The sequence below is a fragment of the Fundulus heteroclitus genome, chromosome 4 (genome assembly GCF_011125445.2).
Source record: "Fundulus heteroclitus isolate FHET01 chromosome 4, MU-UCD_Fhet_4.1, whole genome shotgun sequence".
NCBI lineage: Eukaryota > Metazoa > Chordata > Actinopteri > Cyprinodontiformes > Fundulidae > Fundulus > Fundulus heteroclitus.
In genome coordinates, this window is record NC_046364.1 from 8431070 (window position 1) to 8455505 (window position 24436).

General features: G+C 39.7%; 1 protein-coding gene across 1 annotated transcript in view; it reads left to right on the top strand.

Annotated features, from left to right (window-relative positions):
• ddb1 (damage-specific DNA binding protein 1) overlaps positions 1 to 24436 on the top strand; it is a 65613-nt gene that overhangs the window by 13048 nt on the left and 28129 nt on the right. Inside the window, exons 7-16 of the mRNA XM_036136003.1 lie at positions 658 to 816; positions 2055 to 2138; positions 3616 to 3732; positions 6776 to 6878; positions 7534 to 7609; positions 7704 to 7812; positions 15767 to 15945; positions 19041 to 19204; positions 21283 to 21390; positions 23248 to 23455. Of these exons, the coding sequence (XP_035991896.1) occupies positions 658 to 816; positions 2055 to 2138; positions 3616 to 3732; positions 6776 to 6878; positions 7534 to 7609; positions 7704 to 7812; positions 15767 to 15945; positions 19041 to 19204; positions 21283 to 21390; positions 23248 to 23455 (1307 nt within the window). The remainder of the gene's footprint in view (positions 1 to 657; positions 817 to 2054; positions 2139 to 3615; positions 3733 to 6775; positions 6879 to 7533; positions 7610 to 7703; positions 7813 to 15766; positions 15946 to 19040; positions 19205 to 21282; positions 21391 to 23247; positions 23456 to 24436) is intronic.

Consider the following 24436-nt stretch of genomic DNA (forward strand, 5'->3'; position numbering starts at 1 on the left):
TTTATACGTCTTTGCGACGTGGCCGGAACTGTCAAGATGAACCCTGAAGACTTCTTTTAGTACAGTTTAGGTCACATGTGTCAAATTCAAGGCCTGTGGCCTGAATCCGGCCCTTAAGAGCCAGAAAGGCCTATCATATCATGAAGTAGAGCCATATATCCTTTTAAAGTGTATAAATTGGCTGAAACTGCGCCTCCTGTAGCAAATTTTTTTAATTGTGTAGTAACAGCATCCTGCCACTAGATGTCAGTTTTCCTACAACCCATTAAAACAACCCAGAAATGTCCAAAAAGAGAGAAAGTGATGCAGACTCATCCCAATATAAATTTTTTTTGGCACATAAACTGTTCAAATACGCCTAAGGGTGCTAATCTTATGTTACTGTGACATGTTTTTACATTTTTGTGTGAACTGGAATGAAATTAAATCAAATGTGTCATCTATACAGGTGCAACCGGCCCGTTTAATGACTTCATGATGCCAAAGTGGCCTAATATCAGTTTATGTCATAAATAGGGATTCAGTGCCTTACAGGTCTATATAGTTGGAATAAATTTTTGTCAATCTTAAAATCAGGATGAAGACTGTAGGTTTGCACGTTTTTCTTTCTTTTCCCTTTTTGAAATATTTATCCATGTTCCCGTCTTTTCCTCTCAGCAAAGTACCATCGTCTGCCACAACCGGGTGGACCCCAACGGTTCCCGCTACCTGCTGGGAGACATGGAGGGCCGCCTGTTCATGCTGCTCCTGGAGAAGGAGGAGCTAATTGACGGCACCGTGGCACTCAAAGACCTGCATGTGGAGCTGCTCGGAGAGGTGCTCATTTATCTTGTTCCCGCCGCCTCCTTATCTCAGCCTGTCTTCACTCTGTTTATCCACCTGACTTTCCTCTGGCATTTCTCCCATTTGCCTCTCGCTACCTGTTTCGATCATCCATTATCTTGCTTGTTGATTTTTCCTCTTCTGCCTTTTTTGTTCCCACTGCCGATGCACCCTCTCCTTTTTGTTACGATTGACTCTTTAATGGTATATGGCCCTGCGATTAGCTAATAGGTCTGTCGCATTCCTACGGAAGATGAAAAAAAAAAACCCGTTCCAGCTTCTTGTTGCCTTTTGCCAAAATGTCACTTATCTCTTAAAAGTGGATTTAGACAATGACTTCATTTCAGTATTGTGCTGGAGGCTCACTCTCGTGTTCAAAACGTACAGCTTTTAGTGTCTAGCACCCTTGTTGTAATGACCTTCCTGGGAGTTTGGAGAGGTGAAACCATTGTTTCTCGTTCTGAGTGATGCAGAAGCTGCACGCAATCAAGCAGACTGAGCGCTGAGCCCGAGATGGATTGCTTTTCAAAAAGAAATGTGTAAATGTAAGCGAGTTTGCGCAGACACGTGCAGCTTTTGATTTCAATGTCAAGCCGAAAAGTCTGCAGTAATTTCGCATCAATAACATTGTGTATTTTTTATGCTAAGTAAACGAGCTTTCCAAATAAATTGTTTGCCAGAACACTTCCGCCTGCTCTTTATGCCAGAAAATAGAAATGTTTAATTGTTCTCCTAATTCTGCGTTTGGCAAACGGTTAATTTGCGTTTTAGTTCATGTTCTGATTACGATGCCGAAGTTTGAGTTTGTCTTAACTGAACTGGGCTTTCTGTTGCTCCTGTAACTGGACATTAAAAATTAATTAAGCCGATATTCCAGTGACCGAATGAGGAAAAATTTACTTTTCTGACTTGTTCTCATCTTTCAGTTTGAAATTAATAAATGCTATCTTTATTGAGGCTAATAGTCATGTTACAGAAACCATTTAGAATTTTTATTTTTTTATTTTATGCACTTCTTATGAACATCTAATATATTAATGGGAAATAAAGCTGAGAATGCTAGCTATGTCTTTTGTCAGGTATGTAAATCATTAAATGGAATTTATCTGAATTACATGTGTAATTCTGTGAAGTCTGTTTTTAGTGGGGATTTTCCTTTTTGTAGTCATGACAAAGAAATCTGGGGAAACTTTATTAATGAGCAAGAAAAATGTTCCTCTCCTTGCTGACAGACCTCTATAGCGGAGTGCTTGACCTACCTGGACAACGGTGTGGTGTTTGTTGGCTCCAGACTGGGAGACTCCCAGCTCGTGAAGGTAAGTCTGACACGACTCGTTAACTTTATTGACAAATTAACAAAATTCAGAAGCAATTTTCTGTTGGGTTATTTTTATAATGGCTAAAATTGGCATTTATTTCAGGCCACAACATAGCCTATAGCTATAAAAGTCAACTTCAGTGTGAAGCATGTGACTGGATGGAACCCATATAGTTTCATTTTAAAATAAAGATATACTGTGGAGGAGTGAAAATGACGACACAAAGGATGTAGGTTTGAACAGCTCTTTACTCGACTCCAACTGAGAGCAACTGTACAGAAAACCATATATATACACCAACGAACAAACATATTTCTCCTCACTACAACTTCTCCACTGAGTGAGAGTGGAGCCCCCTAGTGGTCCGCCACATATGCCCCCCCCGAACACTCAGTAGGGTAAAATAACAACTAATCCAGATTCGTGCGTTTCAATAAACGTCCAAAACGGCTGAACTTGGGCCCTGTAGGATGATCCTGGGACATCCGTGCCTGAGGACGAAGGCGACATGGAGGGGCTGCAGGGGGGTTGAGCTCCGATAAATGAGGATCTCTGGAGGGAGACCAGCGGTCCATTAAAACAGTGGAGGGGGGTCTGTGAGGAGCTGGGCAGGCCATCAGATGTGGACATGTTGGCTCACAGGGGTCACCAATGTGGAGGAGTGAAAATGACGACACAAAGGATGTAGGTTTGAACAGCTCTTTACTCGACTCCAACTGAGAGCAACTGTACAGAAAACCATATATATACACCAACGAACAAACATATTTCTCCTCACTACAACTTCTCCGCTGAGTGAGAGTGGAGCCCCCTAGTGGTCCGCCACAATACATCGTTTTTAAATCTCAGTTATCATGAGACTAAACTGAAATGAAGGAAAATCGGTGATCATTTCTTAGGACAACCTCAAAGGAAATTTTTTTTTAATACAACATGAATATTAATTTATTTTTCAGCTCTATGCGATATTTTGGAGTTTATCTGGTTCAAAACCACTAGGATATTAAATTAGCACAGATAAAGCTGCATAAAGTCTGCACATTACATCTGTCTGTCTGTAACTAACAAACTTTTTTTTTTTTTAAGTTTAAGAAATGGGGACCATTAAAGATCATTGGTCAACTGAAAATATTGATGTAAACAGAATTTAATACTGGGTGTCATGAGTTGGGTCGACCTGTTGTTGTGGAGACGTAACATCATTAATTTTTACTCTGGCTTTGAACTTGATTGTTTTTCTGTTTCTTTTGTAGTTTTAAGCTTAAAACATTTACGCATATTTTATCCTTTAGCCTTTCATCTGAAGTTTACTACATTAGCTGTGTTTTTTATTTTGAGTCTGCATTAGAAATGATTACTTTCAGCGTTGCTAGCTGAACCTGTTGACACTTTTTATTTATTTATTTTTTTAATTCCCTGACTGTGATTAATTTTTGTGCTTTACTAAAGAGACGCGTTTTTTTTTTGTTCGCAGCTTAACGTCGACAGCAACGAGCAGGGCTCCTATGTGACGGTGATGGAGACGTTCACCAACCTGGGGCCGATTGTGGACATGTGTGTGGTCGACCTGGAGAGACAGGGGCAGGGCCAGGTAAACATCCGCATCTTTTCTTTATTTTAGCTCAATCCTAAAACATTCAGAGCTGAGGTTTTTCATTCTTCTGGGTCTTTCATGCCTCCAGTTTCTTTGCTGCTCTGCATTAACATGCGCCCGCTGCGCTCGTATCCGGGCTGGGTCAGCGGTTGTTTCTTTGGATTGCGGTTATTTCCTTGTTGTTAAAACGCCTCTCAAGTACACAAGCCTGAATTGGTCTTTATGTTCAATTGCAAAAAGGCAGATTGCTGCGGGGGTCATTTGCTCTGGTATTTTCAAGACTCTCTGTATCTTTAAAGACCTCATCTCGGTCATCTGCATGTATTCAAACCATTTTTCATTTCTGTTCGCCTTCAGCAAATGTCAGACTGTGTTTTGTGGAAATAAGGAAGGTTAACTTGTATTGAATTTTAATGTCACATTTAAAACGCAGCCATTTTTGATCCATATTTATATATATTTTTTTTACGTTAAAATATAATCCATGCTTTAAATGCAAACAGAAGGATTGCGTGAGCCTTATATTAATAACACTTTCTTGCCAAGATCTCATGTTTTTTGTAAAAGCAGGTTTGTTATTTGCCCATTTGTGCTACTTTGTGTAGACTCGGTGAAGCAGTGGGAGATGACGCGGTGGAAAAAAAAGGGAAATAGAGATGCTGTGCAGAAGGTTTTGTTGGCAGGGTTTGACTCCAGGCTTCAGGGCACCGGCTCTGGTTCCAAAGGCAGCAGTCTCTGGGCAGAGACGAGCGCGCCATCAGCCACGGACCGCTTTCATCCGTACACACTGTCTGTCTCATTTCATTCTGCAGAGGTCCAGAACTAAATCTAATCCCAATTGTTTTTAATTTGCCATTTGCTGCAAATCCACTGAGCATTTTGCCCAGTTAATTGATGCACACACATTCCAAAACTTTTAATGGGGGGGGGGGGGGCCAGACAGAAAGGATTGAAACAAGCATAGCAGCTAAACGTGTAGCCACAGATTAATATTATGGGCACAGATGTGCAGCTTAATAGCCCACTGTCGCTAAATAATAAAAAAAATGGCGGATTATCAAGGTGCCGGACATTGTATGGGAGTGATTTTGATTCTGCGCGGGCATTTGAGAACATGTTTGGGGGGTTGCCAGGTTCATCATGACTGTTTCCATCAGGGTGAAGCTGTTGGGAGGCAGGTGGTAGCGGGTGAGATTGTGGTATTAATCTTGTTAGTATACCACGACTTGATGAATAAATAACATTGGGGCGCACTGCAGTCAGCCTGCACTGAAAGCAGATTTATTCACCTCCATGGAGGTTGGATCGTAATGCTGTCATATTTCTTAATGACAGTCTCTGAAGCTTTGCGATGAAGTGATTCACCAGGCCTGCAGGGCTGCTGGGACACAGATCGGTGATGGCGCTTCTACAAGAAGATGCGTTTTTTTTTTTAGCGACATGTAGCAGAGTTTACTTTGTTTTAGAGTGAAGTTTTGAGTTTTTTTTTAAATGTCATTATCATGTCAATGTTGTAGAATCTCCTCCAAAAAAGGGATACATTTCAGAAATTCAATAAAAAAAAAAGGAAAACTCATTATGTAGATTCATTACTCACAGAGTGATAATTACAAATTTAATTTTAATGATCATGGATTACTAATAATGAAAATCCAAAAGTCACAGATCAGAATATTTCAATAAAACCAGGGATGCACGATATGTCGGCGCTCGCATCTGTATTGGATGATTTTAGTCGGTTTAAGTGTCCGTATCGGTCCGTTAAGTAAAACGGGGACGATCTCAAAGCCCATACCCATTTCCATCTTGTGTGTGTTTATGGACGGGGAAGGAAGCAAACATTTGCTTGGGTGTGTGAGATTGAAGCAGAGAAGGATGGGAATTATTTAAAATATTGGTTAATATTGGTTAAACCACCAATATTGGTTATTAGTGCTGGTGAAGATTCTCAGTCATCAAGGTCATGGTCATTCCAAAAAAGCCACAGGTGGGTTTGTCCCCTGTGATGGAAGCTGAGCTTGCAATAATGGCATCTTTCAGCTCATCTGAGTTGTTTGGTTCTGGCCTCTCTTGTCGACACGACCCCATAGATTGTCTTTGGGGTTTAGGCAGAGTGATGCCGTGTTTAATAGAGCAGGTAGTGGTGGGAGGTGTGGACAGGCACAGCTACCCAGTAGGAAGCGTGACGTCTCCTAACTTTAGAAAAGAGAAATCACAGTGGTCCATCACCAGGAGATGACGCGGCTCCTTAAATCCTCACTGCCTGGAGATGCTTCACACCGGACCTCAAACAACATGGACTCTGCGTCTCTCCACTTTTCCTCTAGAATCTGGGGCCTTGATTTCCAAACGATATGCATAAAGACGCAGCCTTTCACTGAGATGCAGCCAGTGAAAAGCGTTTCTGGCGTCTCTGGTTCAGGAGTGTCTTAGAACAAGGAATGCAACAGGGGTTGTCTGGACAGCTTTCTTCCTCCTCGTGATTTTATAATCAAGACAAGACCGTCATATAACATTTCTGTTTTTAAAAATGCTTTTTATTCCTGTAATGTAAGATTTAGATTTTCTCAGACACTGAATTTTGAGGTTTTTATTAGATTGAAGCACTAAACACTTCAGCTCATTACAGTCCGCATTGAATCTGCATAATGTATAATTTTTAAGTTGAATTATTTAAAGATGCTTTTTTTTATGATGTTTTAATTTATCGAGACATGTCTAATAGCATGAATGGATGTAATTTTTGCAAAGGGAAAAACCTTGTCATTAATGCCGAGGTCTTCAGAAAAGAGAGGCAGAAGAGAACATTTAGCCTCAGTCGTCTTATTCATTTTAAGTAAAGCAGAGGTTGATTGCTGCCGATTTGCCCCATTAGCTTTTTTTTTTTTTTTAATGTCACCAAGCTCTCACACTTGAAGCTAACGCTGCGTGATTAAAGACTGCAATCTTCACTGTTGTTATGAAAATGCCAGTGATGGATTTTGTCAGAGCGTAAGAACGGGCGGCTCATGACCGTTTTTATTCTCTTTGTCGTCCCCAGCTGGTGACGTGCTCTGGCGCGTTCAAGGAGGGCTCCCTCCGCATCATCCGCAACGGCATTGGGATTCACGAGCACGCCAGCATCGACCTGCCGGGAATCAAAGGTTTGTGTCTCCTGTTTGTCGAAGCCCGAGTCTTCTCTCTAGTCCCGACTTCATCAAGCCCTTAATCCTCTGCGGCGGCGCGCGGCGGAGAACCTTCAACCTGCACATCTGTTTGCCCCAGCAGCCGCCGCGCCAGCTGTTGCTCATCCAAGCTTGGCACCCGAAGGCCGAGCAGATGGCGAGCGTGTCACAGGTCCTGGCGTGTCGCTTTCAAAGCGCCAGGAAGGGTGCCAGCGTTGAGTTTGGCGACATTTGTTCCCATTAAGTGAACCGAAGAACACTCTGGCGTCCGCCGTGATGATAAACGGTCGAGTGGAGAAATGCAAAAAAGCCCGCAAGTATGAGGTTCCCCTCAAAGCATTTGTCTTACGCTGGAACAAGACACACGGGCCACTTAAAGGTCTGCCTGCACTTGTTAGGCTTCAGCTGTTTATTGACACCGTCTGCACGGCCAGTCCCAGCTGCTCGCTTCCTGACGAACGGCAATTATTTACTTTGCCAATCGATCGCTCTCCAAAGAAGAATCTGCAGCCCGTTCATCTTCAAAAAAAAAAAAGTTTGCGTTTTAACAGATGGAATAGTTAAAGATTGAGTTCGATCCCTGCAGAATGCTGGTGAAATTATATTCCTGATTTTCTCCACCCCCCCTCTCCAGGTTTGTGGCCACTGCGCTCTGAGGCTGGCAGGGAGACGGATGATATGCTGGTCCTGTCTTTTGTGGGTCAGACAAGGTGAGGGTCCTGCCGGATGGATATTGGTGGCACCTGTTCTTATTTCACAAATCTCGTATAAAACTGCTGTTTTTTTTATTTTTTATTACTCTAGAGTGTTGATGCTGAGCGGAGAGGAGGTCGAGGAGACTGAGCTGCCAGGCTTTGTGGACAACCAGCAAACATTTTACTGTGGAAATGTTGCCCACCAACAACTCATTCAAGTTCGTACACACACACAGCTCTGTGGGGGGGGGGGGAGTATTTTGCCTTCTTACAGAATCAATTTCTTTTATTTGTTGAACTTGAATCTTTCAGATCATCAAAGAAATGTTTCTATCGAGCACAAAGCCTTTCAGTGAGCTGTTGCAGAAAACAGTCACAGATAACCTGAGTAAATGCAACATGTGGTTTTCAAATGGTGTTTTTGTTAAAGGGAGAAGTTGTCTGAAGCTACCCGGTCTTATAGTTTCCACCAGGGGGACCCTTTTCTAGGAAAAAGGCTTGTTTTCTGGGCCGCTCTTCTTTCTTTGTCGTTTGCGCTGCAGGAAATGGGAAGAGGGGGCGGGCGAACCTTAGTGCCACGGTACAAATAAAGCCCAGAAAACTGTCCTGGTACGGAGGCGGTACTTCTTAGAAGGCCCGTAAACTAAAGATGGTGCTTTCTGTTTGGAGGGTGGTCGACATTTCTTTCTGGTAGAATGCCCCCAGCATTTTGTTTCAGTCGTCTCCCAGTTTGCACTCCTCTGCAGATCCGATTTCCCGACAACCTTAGACACAACTGTTCTGTCTTTTGTTTGCAAACGCAACATTTAAACCCAGCCACCCATGCTGAATATTTGTGTTTTTATATAGTTTGCATTCAAATGCATAACTAGGACTAGCCAACCTTTGAGGAAATGATTAAACAAAGCCAGAGCTTCTGCTTTCAGTGTCTGTGGAGGCAGAGAAACTAAGGTTCTCATTAAAGCAATTTTAAGAGATTTGTTAAAGATGGGAAAAAAAAACTTAATTAACAGACCTTTTTAAAAAGGAACAAGCCAAAACACATATGTTAATAAACCTGATTTGTCAGTAGTTCCGGTGTTGCTGGAGTTCTCACTTCACCTACTTCCAAGCTGCATGGAGAGAGACAGAAACCTGGAGAAGTTGTACCAGAAACCTCTGGATCCGTATGTCCTGGTATTTAAATTTGAGCAGTTATCCAGCTCGTTGATCGTTTCAAATGGAGCAGACACACTGTGGCGGCAGCATCTGTTCCAATGAGACGCACCACACTGGCTTTAATTATTAAAGATCTGCAGATTATTGCAAACTTCTTCTGAGTTAAAAGTGATTTTGCTTCAGTTTCAGAGCTTTAGTGCAATGAAATTTACAAAACAATACCTTCAGATGGTAGGCTGTAGTGCAGTTTATTTAAAATAAACCCTGTGGAAATAAGTCACTAGTATATAGACTTGCAGGATGCGACTTTTAGACTATGACCTCTATAAAAAGAAATGAGATTAATGCAGGTTTGGTCTGATTTCATAGTCTTAAACTCATTCTGATATTTGTTGTGGTGGGCAGAGATCTGTTTTCCCAGACCACCACCACACCTTTACAGGAGTAGTAGCTGCTCTGCGCCAGGGGATGTAATCTATGTAAACAGTCTGGAAAAAAAAAACAAAAAAAAAAAACACAAGTAGCAGCCTAGGCAGATGAAAAGGTTCTGGGAAATCATATCTGGAGGAAAAATGTTCTGGCTACCATAGTCAAAATAAAATGGGATAAGTATTTGCTTCCCCTTCATAAATCATAAATTACATGTGATTAATTGCGTTTTTTGATGTGAAACCTAAAGAACAATCGAGAAACAGAAGCATCAAACTCTGTAATTTGGGCTTTCAATGACAAAGTGGAATTTTTTGGGCGACCTTCTTCTAGGGCGATATAGCTTGAAAATAAAATTGTTCTTTTTTAAATTCGCAAAAAAAAACTAAGAAATTATTTAAAAAAAAATATATATTTTTTTTTTTTGGGTAGTTGACCTGAAGTCAAAGTGCATCTAAATACAAGCTGTGAGGCTTGCTTGTAAAACAAGATGGCAGCCTTGCCATTGTAAACAATGAAAATATAACTAAGGCTACGTTCACACTGCAGCCTGAAGTGACCCAATTCCGATCTTTTTTTTTTTTTTTTTTTTTTTTTTTTTTTTTTTTTTTTTTTTTTTGCCCATATGCGACCTGTATCTGATCTTTTTACGACAGTCTGAACAACACAGGTCGGATCTTTTCAAATACGACCCAGGCCGCTTGGATATGTGGCCCTGAATCCGATACGTATCTGATCTTTTCAAATGCGACCTGCGTCTGTACGGCGGGTCGCATTTATCCGACCTGTACGTCACGATACTCGACAAACGTCACTATTCTGCGTCCTACTATGCAGAAGCAGGAAGAAAGACGACACCCATAGCGGACTATAATGAGAAGAGCAGTCGGAAAGCTCCGGGTTGGAAAATAAATAAATGACCGCAAAATGCGCGCCAGCATTATAATCCTTGTTTACTTCCGCAAACACTGAGGATGCTTGCTAGGTGTGACGTCATCGCGTCCTCGAGTGCGCATGCGGGACACTTCGGTTGAAAGCATTCAGTTCATACAGATCACATACAAGTCGCATATATTTGGAAATGTGAATGGACACGCAAAAAAAATCCGATTTCACAAAAAAATAGGAAATTGAGCGGTAAGACCTGCAGTGTGAACGTAGCCTAAATGAGCTAAGGACAGGCTTCACTTCACTTGTGTAACTTCAAACTAACTTTAAAAAAGAAAATGAATAAATTAAAGGTTTATTTATAATAACAACGGGACTTGGGGGAACTTCCAGAAAAAATTGCCAACCCTAGCTTTAAGCAAACTGACATTATGATAGTTCTGTGATACTGCCAGTAGATGGCGCCACATCTGTTTATATCTGGTCATGGTGCCCGGTTTTGGGTTCTAGTTGGCCTCAAAAAGGACCGTCAAAACACTATCAGGATGGTGTATATAAACTTATTTTATCATAATCAAACGGTTTTAGTCTTTTTTTAAATTATATAACATGGCTATTTACTTTTTCTTTTTAAATCAATTTATTGCCAAGCCCTACATTCTTCCTTTTTAAATTGCAGAAAAAGAACATTATACTGATAGCCAAACATTGTGGTGGATGTGTGATGACCTGATCTTCCGTATGTAGACAACTTGTCATAATTGAGGGACCCATGAATTCTGCTCCCTCCCAGGTTATCCTGAAACACGACGTTTGGTCATCAGCTGTCTCAAATCGGTTCACAAAAATACTTAGTCCAATGTTCCTCCGTAGTCATGTAAATAGCTCAGTGCCAGTAATGGTAAATGCTTGATGGCGGCTGTTTCTGCCCATAGTGATTGCCTGATATTCGGTTTGGGAGTCAGTTGCTTTCTCTTATAGGGCCAGATAACACTTTAAAAACTTATTTTTTATTTACTCAGGTTCTCTTTGTTCAAAGGTTTACATCATCAAATACATTTTAACACCAAAAAGAAAAAAAACTGAAGAAATTTGTATTATTTTCAGTTTTTGCATTTCATTAAGAAGAAATTCTCTCAATTTAAAATTAAATTTCACAATATGTATATTTAATTGTGGCGTTTTGCTATTTTATGAATCTTTTGCTAGAACAGTCTTAAATGATTTAAAGGGATAGTCCAGAGTAAAAGGGGTGCAAAAAGACTTCATGCATTTTACACTTGCCTGGAATGAATGTTATACTCCACTTAAATTCAACTTCAACGCCTTATTTTTGAAAAGATCATTCCTGCAGGGCATTCTGTCAAATATTTAGGGTGTTATGATAGCTCTGCTCATGTTCAAGTGCTCGGAAATGTGAATATTTCTACCACCTTGCAATAAGTATGCATTATTTACCATAAAAAACATTTGTATTATTCCATATTTAAAAGTGTTTACACATCTCTTGCCTTTAGGGCTCATATAGAGTATTTAAATTATTTAAACTAAGTTCCAGAATCAACATTTTTGTTATTTGGCCCTTAGCTCTCATTATAAAAAATAGCAGAAAACCTGTGGACCAGGTGGTTTGAAGCATTAGCCCTCTTCCTCCGAAAGTCTTGGGATTTTAATACAAAATAAGAAAAATAAAAATCTTAGGTTATTTGTGTCTCTCTGTTTTCATTGGTCTGAAAGGCTGATGATCATTTATTTACATCAGCCTAATGAGATGTGGGAAAGATGAAAAGAAAACTGCGCTACAACTCCAGACCTGCAGGTGGCGGTAATAAGAAACCAAAGACATCACCAGCTGCTCCCGCCCTTACCTCAGAGTAATTCATGTCACCTAGCAACCCTGACAGCATGAAGTACAGAGCTGTGAAGCCATAAAAAGGGATGGAAACTTTTTTTTTTTTTTTTTTTTTTCTTCTCACCGTAAACTTGTTCAAAGTATAAGGGGAGAGCAGCGGAGCTACAATGAACGGCTAACCGCTAAGCTAACCGTATATGTAAACACTAGAAAACTAACAAGGAACGAGGACGCACACTGGTGTTTCGTGAGTGTGTTGCTGGACAACCAATAGATGAGGCGATACCTCCAGAACTTGAGGGACAGAGGGGAGTGAGAGCAGGACCAAAACCTCTGCTCTTTGGTGTGAAGACCACTGATTGTTTTTTACAGGCTTGCAGCTCCCACAGAGATCTATTGTTTTACCTCCTTTTTCTGAATACATACTGTATTGACTACTTTCAGGATGGAAGGAGCATTTTCACAGTGTAATAAAAACGTCTTCCTGAACAGGATTACCAACTATAGCTTTAACTGTAAGCACAGTGGGGACGGACATCTCTGAAAACGTCTCGCTAAGCCCAGCAGATATTTGGGTTTTACACAGCTACAGTTGTACTCAAAAACCTTGTACATTTTATTTTGTGTCACAGAAAGTGTAAGATATCAAACTTTGCTGTTTTCTACCTTGTTGCGCTTCTTTTTGAACGATCCGCTTGGACCCCGCTACTCACTAATCCTGGGGTAATCTGATAGTCCTACCCCCAGACTAGACCCTATTAGCCAAGAAAATGTGAACCTAGGGAATTTAAATTACTGTAAAATTTTACCAATGCTAACCCTGCAATGGAAAAAGGGGCTGTTAGTAATCAACAAAAGATTTAGACTGCAGAAATTTGTCTTTTTAAAGATATAATCACATAGAAAACTGCGTGCATAGCGGTACTTTTATATAAAATGACTCCACGTAACATGAAAGCACTGTTCATAGTGCATAATGTGCATAATGCCTGATTCTGCCGCCTTTAGCATCTGTGTAGCTCATTATTTTGGTCCATCATCCTGCACCGGCTTTGCTGTTTTAATTAACCTCGCAGTTAAAAATTTTGTGCAGCTCATTCCAGTAAACAAGTTCAAGCAGGCCGTATGCGCCGTCTTCCTCAGCGTGTACTAGGTCGGAAATCTAAAGGCGCAGCTTGTAAACAATGCTGAGTATCAAGAAGAAGCCTACATGTTTCCCTCAAAGGGAGCAGCAGACTACATCAGAGTTCAGACAAGTTAATGTGGAACTAACAGAGCAATTGGTCATAAACACAACTTTAATGAGATATATTTGTTGTGCCTGTGAACCGCATATTCCTATCGTGGAGATGCATTGCTTCATGTTAACGTTGAAGTTGGCTCTCTGCTAATTGGTCTTTGAGGATAACTTTCTGATTTTGATCCAGAAGGAACTAAAACTACACATCGATTTAAAGGAAAATAGTGTAAGTGCATTCAATTTTGTTCATATGAGAAGACTCTTGTCTTCTGCTTCTGATTTTGTATCTCCGTTTATGACTTGGATGGCATTATTCATATCTCTTTAGAACATTTGGAGGCATGCAGTTTGATTAAAAACCAATCAGTATCACCCCCTACAGTGACATTGTTGCAAAAGTTTTCACACCCCTCAAAGTTTGTCATGTTTTATGAGACCTTCTGGCTGCATCCTTTTTCTTCTTTTGATTTTGTGATTAAAACCCAACACTAAATGGCATATAATTGAAGTTAAAACAAAATAATAAATGGTTTAAAATTGTTTACAAGTTTAAAATCTGAAAAAAAAAAAACTTCCTCCATGTTCAGCCGCTTTATGTTGCCACCCCTAAATAACCTCCAGAGCAGTCATTTGCCCTCAGTTGTCTAACAGGTACGTATACTTCCCGTTTAGTTTAATCTTCGTATTAATATATCTGTTATGTTAAGTTTAATAAAAGCAATAGAGAACAAGCAAGACGGCACACAAGACATGTTTTTGTGAATTAAGTGATGCCTAGTAGAGAAATAACACTGGACTAATGCAGCTGTTCACCTTCCACCACAGGGAATGATGTCAGTTTTTAGATGTACCCCTGGCTTTTCACACTTCAATGACATGATGGGTTCATTAGAACTTGACGGCTTACTGAGGAGGTAACGAAGCACTTAATTTCACCGAGCCGGTGCGGGGACACACATCTAAAACATGAAGGGCGCCATCTCTTGAGGAGCGAAGTTGGTAAATCAAAGCGTAATCCTGTGTCAGAATGGCCTTGTCAAAGTCCAGAACTGTATCCAATTAAGAGTTTGTTGCAGGGCTTGAAATTTGCTTTTCACAGACGCCGTCCATCTAGTTGGCCGAGCCTCAACCATTTTCCGAAGAATGGGGAGAAAATATAAGCCGTCAGATGTGCAATGAGTAGAGACCCAGCCTCAGAAGAGGTGCAGCAACCGGGTTTCCTCAAAGTGTTGACTCTAGGACTGAATACAATTCAGTTATTCCACTTTAATTATACACTGTTTAGGGTGGGTCTATCACATAAAATCCCATTAAAATGCAAATTTTCATTTTCATTGTGATAACATTCTAAATAAAAGAATCAGTGTTTTTTTTTTTCTTTTCTCCTTTAGCGAGACACATTATTATTCTGTTGGACATTTCTCAACTTGTTCTTTTGAATGTTTTCCAGGGCAAAACTAGCCCAAAATTGTTTTGTTACCAGATATCGGCAGCATCAGCCATATTTAATGCTTTCCACTAATTAAAAAAGTTGCGTATGGTACAAAAAAAAAAACAAGTTTAAAGAGCTGCGTTTTTAAATGCGAAACGGCTTGTTTAGCATTTTTATTTTCAGTGTGTAAGCCTGGAGATTAAAGTCTTTTGCTCAAAGCATGATTGTGTAGAAGTTACACCCTGATAAAGGTACCAGTTAAGCTTAAAACATAACTCTAAATGTATTTAGAGACTCTACTGATACACACCGTCCAGGTGTGCTAATTTAAAGAAGACAAGAATAAAAAAAGGTATAATTTAACAGTTGCGGGTTATAAAACAAGCACTTTCTGTTTGCATGAACTCTTGCTTAGAAACCAAAACTTAGAAACGGCACCATTTAGTTTTTCCACCTTCTTCAGATTCTATTAAGAGTCCTGTATTGAATATATGCTACTTTCACATCTCATTACACAGCAGTATTACGTGTCCTTTCAAACGGCGCAACGCCTCCGTTTCTAGCTCCACTCTTCTCCGTACCTGCTGCGGTGTAATAATGAGGTTACTGTGGCGCCCTTTTCTTTTGTTTTCTTGTCTCTTCATGGCGGCGTGGCTCTTTTTTTAAATCATTACATTTAAAGAATAATTAATGTGTGTTTTGCTTTAGCCTCGGGTGATTTATGTATTCTCAAGCTTTTACAAATGCAGTCAGACGAAAATGGAATGAACCTTATCGTGGTTTCCAACTTTACGTACAGCTAGGCAACAACAGAAGCAGCCTAATAAAAATAAAAATGCCATTTTTAAGGAATTGTCAGGTGTCTGTACAAGATTTCCAGTGAGAAATGGTAAATTCTGCTAGTTTAGGTTTAATTGAGGTTTTGTACTGCACACTTTTAACTTGTGTTCAACATTCAGCGTGTATCTGCTCCACAGGTAAGGCTGAGAGTAAACTATTCAAACATCGCCTTGGCATTTCCTAAATGGCTCTTTGTGAATCAATAGAAGGCTCTTGTATTTTACTCTGTTCAACGCTAATAAAACCCAGTTCTCCACTTAAAGATCTCTTTCTTAAAACTTCTCTAGAAAATCTTTGCCCTATATTCTTGCTGAAAGATCTGTGTCCCTCCAGATCACATCAGGCTCTGTGCGCCTGGTGCTTCAGGACACCAAGGTCTTGGTCAGTGAGTGGAAGGAGCCACAGGGCAAGAACATCAGCGTAGCCGCCTGCAACCACACCCAGGTAGTGCTCGCTGTGGGACGAGCGCTCTACTACCTGCAGATCCTAGATGGAGAGCTCAAACAGATCAGGTAGGACACTATTAATATTTAATCACAGTTAATTATTTAACAACGGGGGCAAATACTTTTTCCACACCCCTCTACAGTATTTTTTTTAAATTCTTGGTGCTTTGCAACATTAAAAATTGTTAAAATTGAAATTTGAATAATCATTAAAATCTGAGAATTGCTCATCTTCCTTCACCCACATGTCAGCCGACTCCTCAAACTCACCAGTCGGCTCCCTTTCTGCTGCTCAGCCTTCACTTGAGTTTAGAAGTGAATGGAAATGTTGCTGCTTGTCTCCTGAGGAAGACAGTCGAAGCACAGAGACTGCATAGCGAATACTACTCAACTTGATTTTTTTTTTTTTTTTTGTCTCTAAAATTTGCATAAGACTGAAAACCTGAATGTGAATTACACTGTTGATGTCTACAGCTGCAGTGAACATCTTACACATAAATCATGGTAATTACTCATTTTAATCAGCTGCATTTTCTTTGTATTAGAGAAACAATGGATTAATTTAATATAACATCAATAACTAATGTTAATAAAAACAAATCTGACTACAGTCTCTAGAGAAAATTATCCCAGAAAGTTTATATCAAGATGTTTACTTTTTGAATAAAATAATTGATAGGGTAAAAAAAAAAAAAGCCTGATTTATTAGGCTTTACATTTTGTGGTTCTTTACCAAATATTGTGAGGGATGATTAAAGTTTTTAGTCTAAATGTGGGGCTTTCATTCATTTAGCAAAGAAAACAATAATTCTTTTTGCTAAACTGCTTCATTGACATGAAGTCAAGAGGCTATTTTCTAAAGCATATTTAAAACACCAACTGTTACAACCATGGCTCAAATTTTAAAATCAACATTAACGCAATCATTAAAACAGGAGAATTTTATTAAAAACATTAGCAGCACTTTTAACTTTATGCCCTGGCTAAACATTCAGGATCCCGTGCCTGAATAAAAGTTGGTATATTGAAAAAAGCAGGAAGTAAAACTATGAAATAAACATTAGAACTTGCACCCGAAAAGTCTGTTTATGTAAAAAAATAAAAAAAATAAAAATTACCATTTCAGATCCAGTTTAGCACGCAGGTAATCAACATGAAGATCCCTCTTCAAATTATAATCCTGCTGGATGCCCTGAAATCTAAAACCGCTGCTGAATCACATTATTTCTGATGAACAATATGTACTCGTCTTTCTCTCTGACTCTTTTTGGGTCAAGTATAATTTACTTGATTAATTTTAGCTTTCAAATGAGATTTATTTGTTCTAACATTTGTAAAAGAAAAGAAAAATCTTACTGAAACCCACCGAGGAGGGAGATTTAATGGCAGTTGATGTTTTTAATCAAAATTTCCTCTCAAAACATGAGACATAATCACGTCAAAGAAATAAAATGTTAGTGACGATTTTTCAGCAAACAAAAAGCTAGGTCATTGGCCTTTTTATGAGTAAGCTGCGGTAAACAGAAATGTTTTCTGTTCTGATTTAAAGGAGCTAACAGTTTCTTTTCAGATGGAGAAACCAAATTTTGCCTCTCCCTGTTAAGTTCTGGTTCTGGAGACACAGCGATGACCTCAGGGGTCTAAATGAGAATAATCTTTTAATTATCTGCCTCTCAAATAACTGAGCAATTTCTATAAATTCATGTTAGTTCTTTTGTCACAAGTCAATAAACGTCTTAATTTGGAATTAAGAGTAATAAAAGTGGAAATCATTTTCATTTTTATGAATCGAGAAAGCTTCCTGGATGGGAATGAAACATCTTCAGCTTCAGAATAGAAGTCTAGTTGTTTTATTTATTTTTTAACCTTTTTTGGACTGATTATGACCTGGATGACTGAGAAGCTTTACCAACATGTGTCTCTATTCATAATATATATTGTATATGTAATATATACTATTAGGACTGCTGCGTGGACATCCATTGGTATACGGTGTATAAATAAAAAGAAAACACTGCCTGTAGTATCCCTTCGTATGTTTAACTCAAGAAAGTCTTCGATGCTGTGAAAAGGGAAATAAATTAGCATTGACTAATAAAATGCATCAAATTAGCTCTTTAACAGAAATAAATTGAAACTAATAGTTTTTTAAAATGACATTATCCAGTGTTTTCCTGTCTTCAGCTTGACACAGTTTAAAAATTTTATTTATTTTTTTTTGCCTGAAGGCCTGGTAAGAGGTCCTCAGGCATGCCTTGATGTTGTTTTTATCCCTCATGCAGCTTCCAGTTGTGGTGCAATATAAATGTTTACCTTTTATGCCATCTTTGGTTTTCTTCTGCAATAAACTGAAAGTACATGTGTTTTTCCATTTTTCTCTCTGTCTCGGCGAGGGAAACGGAGCTTGTAAAAAGGGCCAACAGGGCCGCTTGAAGCGCAATGTTTGCCTTCCTCTGTGAGTGTTTGTAAGTAATAAAATGATAGAAGAGACTCATCAGGGCTATGAAATGGTGTTTGGATTAGATCAATAAGCAGCTGGTTTGCTGTGGGGCAGAAAATGGTTTCAATGTTACACAGGCTTAGTTTGCTTAATCATATGTTGAAGACTGAAGCCCTCCTGTCAGAAGCTGCGTAAGTGCATGAACTCTCAGCAAATTGACAGTATTCATTATATTTACATTTGCATGTGGGCGATTCTTAAAGTGAGACGAGGCAGAGTGTAACAGTATTGATGTTGTCTGATTGGGTTTTGTAAGTATGTCTGTTGTTTTTTGTCTCTAGCTGTACGAGTAAATTTCAGGATTTCGCTACGGTTATTTGTTCAAAACGAATTTGAATTAAATCATCTACCTTCAACAAAGCATAGCAAAGCATGTGATTTGAAATCTAAATTCTGCAGGATTAATTTTTGGGGAAAGATTGCTTCATTGCCGGTGTTAAACTGTAGTTTTGTTGTTTAATGTTTAATCTGACCTCAGTGTGGGAGCGAACGGCTTGTTTTAACATTTAACAAACTGCAGCTAACACGAGATGAAAAATGGATCGAAGCCGGGGCTCATTCTTGTTAACAACTTATCTCCAGCTATCTCGGTCATGCACAAACCTCCACAGAACAAGCACGGGGGAGCTAGCTCATGAGTTTCCCGTCTCCTCCTCCTCAGTACCACAGAGATGGAGCATGAGGTGGCCTGCCTGGACATCACACCTCTGGGGGAGGGTGGCAACGAGTCCACGCTCTGCGCCGTGGGACTGTGGACCGACATCTCCGCACGTGTGCTCAAACTGCCATGTTTCACAGCTCTGCACAAGGAAATGCTGGGTGGAGGTGAGTGGACGGGGGGGTGGAGTAGCTGAATTTACTGGATAAAAGGAAATCTGTCTGACATGAGGGGGGCCGGCAGAGACGCTGTCAAATCAAGCTGCACGTATTCTGTTGCACGGTTGAGTGCGCAGTTCTGCAAAAACAGATTCGAGGCAAAACATGAAAACAAAAGCCTAAAAATGCTTGTTTATAGCAAACCTGACTAAAACCTGATGTTAGATCATCTTGTGTATGTTTAGTTATCTTTATTTGCCATTGCAAAAGATATTACAATGAAGTTTGTCCTCTGCATTTAACCCACTCCTTAGGAGCATTCTGGGACTAACGGTCTGTGGGATTCGAACCCGCTCTAACTAGGCTACCATTCCCCGCCCAGTTTGTTTATGTACAAAGTTAAATATAGATGTTAATAAGACTCAAACCTGTTTTTTCCTCATCATAGAAGAGACGAACCGTTTCCTACTTTAGAGTCCGGTTTTAAAGGCGGGTCTTAAGCCTCGTCCCAGACCATGATGCTGTCTTAGCAGGTCTACCTGTTGCACAGCCTCATCTAAAAATAGCTGCAAGAGGCTTGATCAGAGCTGCTTTGTGACTAAACTGAAGCTTAAAGTAAACTCTGAAAAAAGTTTAACCTCTGCTTAGTGTGGTTGGTGACAGTTTGGCTGCATGGAGCACACAGAATATCTAAATGAAGACCCATGTCTGGTGGATAGAAGTGATCCTTTCAACCTCTTGATTAAATTTACAATCTGTGCTGCCATTTAGGCTAATGAGGCTCGCTGCAGGTCTTCACATTAGATTTACTCCAGGACTCAATAGTCTCACACTTACTAAAACAAATGTAAGATATATTTATATGCAAGCTGCCTAAATTCCTAATTAACAGGTCCAGATTAGGCCTACTCCTGGCTTAATCTAAGATTTGTCTGTAAAAACCGACCCAAGGTGTTTTAAGATGAGCAGGGATGACAGATTTAAAGGAAACTGAGCTACCGAGTCGGACATTTCATTTAATCTGAATTTGCCATTTTTAATAACAGCAGGATTTTTCTTTTCGTCTGTCGTGAACTTTTTTCCCTTACTTGCTGCTGATGCGCCTGAATTTCTCCACTGTGGGCCAATAAAGGATTATTATATTCCATTGTATTTGAAAAATCTGAATAATTTACAATTTTCCCAATGCAACTTTTTGACTGTGGGCTTGAATCGTTTTGATTGCAGCTCAATAGGAGCGAGCTGTTATTTCAGTCCCTGTCTGTTTGTGAGGGGGATTTATTTGCCTTTAGGATGTGGGCGGCATCTTGTGAGGCAGATTTTATTTTCCTAGTTTTTAAAGATGCTAATTATCAAAATAAACCCAACCGCATCCTGCTCCTGCAGATATTTGTAATTTACATTTTTCTGTGTTGCTTAAACCTGTTTTTTATTGCTGCATTCTAAAGATTAATAAAGATAGAGGACAACCTGAGCATCAAATGCATATGCATTTAGTTTACTACGTAATGTGGCAGGAACTGAGCAAAAAAAAATAAAAATTAACATGCTGAAAGGTTAGAAAACTCCACCACTTGCTTTTACACTTTGCTGTGGTTTGCTCATCTGCTTTTGACTGGAAATTGTTTAATCCTTAAACATTTGAACTATGCAGCTTTTCTTTATCTCTGGTTAAAAAACTGCAGCCTAACTGCAGCACTTGGACAGAAAACCTTGAAATAAGTATGTGATATTTGAAAGGTTGGCTTATTTTATTTCACTGAACGCTAAGAACCATTTCTCTAGCATTTGACAGACTTTTACAGGTTTTGTCACCGTTCGTGGTGTTTTTTTTAAAATTTTTTTCCCTTCTTTTGGTGATAATATTTACTCTAATATAAATAGAGCTGCTAATTTCTAGAGAAAGACGCAGGGACACGAGAAAGGGCTCCAGTCAGAGGAAACTCTGAAAAATTCAAACACGAGTGTTTCTTCTACAACATGTAATCGGTCAGAAACCCTAAAAGATTCTTCTCATTTAGCACAGTTGGCGACGTAGCTAGTCGCTGGAAAAGGGAACTAAATTAGGTGTTTGTTTACGTCCTCAGAGATCATCCCTCGCTCCATCCTAATGACAACGTTTGAAGGCAGCTACTACCTGCTGTGTGCCCTGGGAGATGGCGCTCTCTTCTACTTTGGTCTCGACCTACAGACTGGTAGGTTTCCTCGCCCCACCAACGCCAAGACATTAGATCTGAGCTACACTGCAGTTTTAGACCCATCCGAGACCTTATTGATGTGTTTTTTCTTAATTATTTGTGTTTAGAAAGATCATTTCAACCAAAAAGTGCATGGATACCAGTAAAACTTTTATGATAAATAAATACCAACTTTAAGGGCTGTGGAATTCCATCAGCTCGGTTTCAGTTCAGTATTTTTTTTTAAGCCAGTTCCCAACAGACGTCATCTCAGTGCATGGTAGGTAAAGTTCTTATCCATTTATAAAGAGACAAAACAACCTAATAAAGCTCTTAGCGAGGAGTACTTTCAGTGGAAAAGATAAATATTACACAAAATCAGTGGCAGCAGCGATTCTGTGCAGGAAAGAGACCAGGTTTGAGACGGGAATCGTTTCTGTAAAAGGAAAAGACTGCGTGAGAGCATGAAGTTGATGGTGGTGATAATTGTAAATCATTCAAAAATGCTGGCAGCAGGAGAAGATGGAGAGAGAGCAAGAGGACAAGACTCGCTTAGTATGCAGTTTTTAGAAAACCTGTTTCCAAGATCGTTAATGAAAGCTGCCAGTTTTAACATCATTATGTTGGCACCCTAGGTTCAGTAACCCAGAATATCAGCTGCAGCTAAATCAGGGTTCTGTTTCTTTAATTTTAAAACGCAGGTATAAACATTTTCTATTGGTACACCTGTTTATGTATTTTTTTTATTTTAAGTTTCATCAGGTAACTTTATGGTACATGTAGGCGAATATATTCTGCAGGAAGACGTCGTGTGCTTTGCCAGTTTAGTAATAATGGCTCTGGAAGCCAGATGCCAGTAAAACACCATCATCCCGTCAAAATACCCGCTTGATTGCATATAATTGGAAAATGGTAGATGGAAAGACATTTTTCAACATATTCTGCCGACTTTACGTTTACTTTGAGTTGTTTAAATGCTCCATAATGGCTGTTTTTTTTAGAAGTATAACAACTGTCTGGGTAGTCCAGACTAATTCTGTTTTGTTATTTCATTAAATGGTACATAAGTTAGATCAAACTATATTTACCCCTCAGGACATTAGGAAGTGATGAGATTTTAAAGTGCAGTGGAGTGTTAAAATGTTGCCCATTAGAGATGCATCTTACTGTCATTACAGATTATAACATAATTTCCTCAGTGCACAAGATGACATTGTATTGTCACATCATTGCTCTAAAATACCATTCTGCCACTTGACTGAATATGGCTGCTGCAACTTTGGAAGTGTTGTCAACGATCACTCAATTCTCAGAGTCACAGATGAAGTTTTCATCCGCCAAGTAAACAATAAATAGACAGCTTTCTCCTCTTGTTTGCCGCGGTGCACGAAACCTCTGCACAAAGCCAACCCAGGACTGGGATACTGCTGCAGGAAAATAAACAGGGATTTGAGAATAATCAGATTACTCCCCTGTAAACTTCTTGTTCTGAATTGAATAAAAAACCAAGGCAGGGGACTCACAACTGCAGTATGAGTGTGCATATAAATGTACTCATTAACTTTGGTTTGCTCAGATCACAGGATCACAGACATGGAGTGTATGTTAGTTAGAGGGGAGAAAAAGACCAGAACATCAAAAGGCAGAGCCAGGCCCTATGCTGAGTGTGCTGTATGCGCTTTTACTGGCCACATATTAAAAACGACGACATTAAAAACAGCCAAGAAAGGTGCTTCTAAACAAAGCTCAAGGGCTCGCTGAGCATACAAGGACAAACATTACTGCAAATTGCTCCTCCGACCTCAACAACAACTGGTGCACCCACCTTTCAACCTGGAGTTAAATATATGCCTTGACCTCGTTTCCTTTCCCCAGGCGCCCTCAGCGAGCGCAAGAAGGTCACTCTCGGCACTCAGCCCACTGTGCTGCGGACCTTCAGATCGCTTTCCACCTCCAACGTCTTCGCCTGCTCCGACCGGCCCACTGTCATCTACTCGTCCAACCACAAGCTGGTGTTCTCCAACGTCAACCTGAAGGAAGTCAACTACATGTGCCCGCTCAACTCTGAAGGCTACCCGGACAGGTCAGTGGGGGAACTTTTCTTTTTTTGCTACAGCAGTATTACCCCCCCCCCCCCCCCCCCCCCCCCCCCCCTCTTCATTTATAGTTTCCAGGGGTGTCAAACATACGGCCCGCGGGCCGAATCCGGCCCGCCGAACAATTTAGTCCGGCCCTGTGGCTAAATGCATTATCATTATAAAAAAAAAAAAAAAAATTTTTATTTTTTTTTTATTTTTTTTTCCAGTGTCCTGTCTGGCAATGTGGCAATAAGATGCCACACAGAGCTCATCAGGTTTGACTTTCACAAGTGGACAAGATAAAAGGAAGAGAATGATAAAACAATTATTGAAAAAAACATGTACTTTGTTTAATTGAAAATATGCAGTTCCTATATTGTCCACGAGGGGCGCTGTGTTTTAATTAGCAGATTAAGCTTCAGATGTGGAAAAATTCAAATCATTTCTTAAATTTTATCTGTTTGATGTATTTTGTCATGTAGGACAGTGTTTTTCAACATTGTACAATCACTGTGATCAGTTCTTATGCATAATGCACAAGTAAATGTTTAACTGAGTAAAAGTATTGTTGAAATTGCACATACTTTTCTTAAAAACGCTGAGGTTATTCATAATATATTGTGTAAAAGTGAAATTAACTTAATATAAAAATCAACAAGTCCACATTTATTAGTTCTATTTAATCTTGCAATGAGTTTACTCGTGTGGCCCTCTTGAGATCAGATTAAGCTGAATGCGGCCCCTCAACCAAAATGAGTTTGACACCCCTGGTTTAGAGCATTCTATTTAAGCGCCTCTTTTGTGCTTACGCAGCTCTCTGCACGTGTTTTCTGTAGACTGCAGTCTGTTTAGATTTTTAGGCCTTTCCTCTGCAAAACACTGCGGAACTAAAAATAAGTAAAAAAAAATTTCTTAAAATTAGTGCATCTGTCCTTGATTTGAGCAGGTAAATAAGATGATCTGCCAATAGAATAACATTTTTGCAC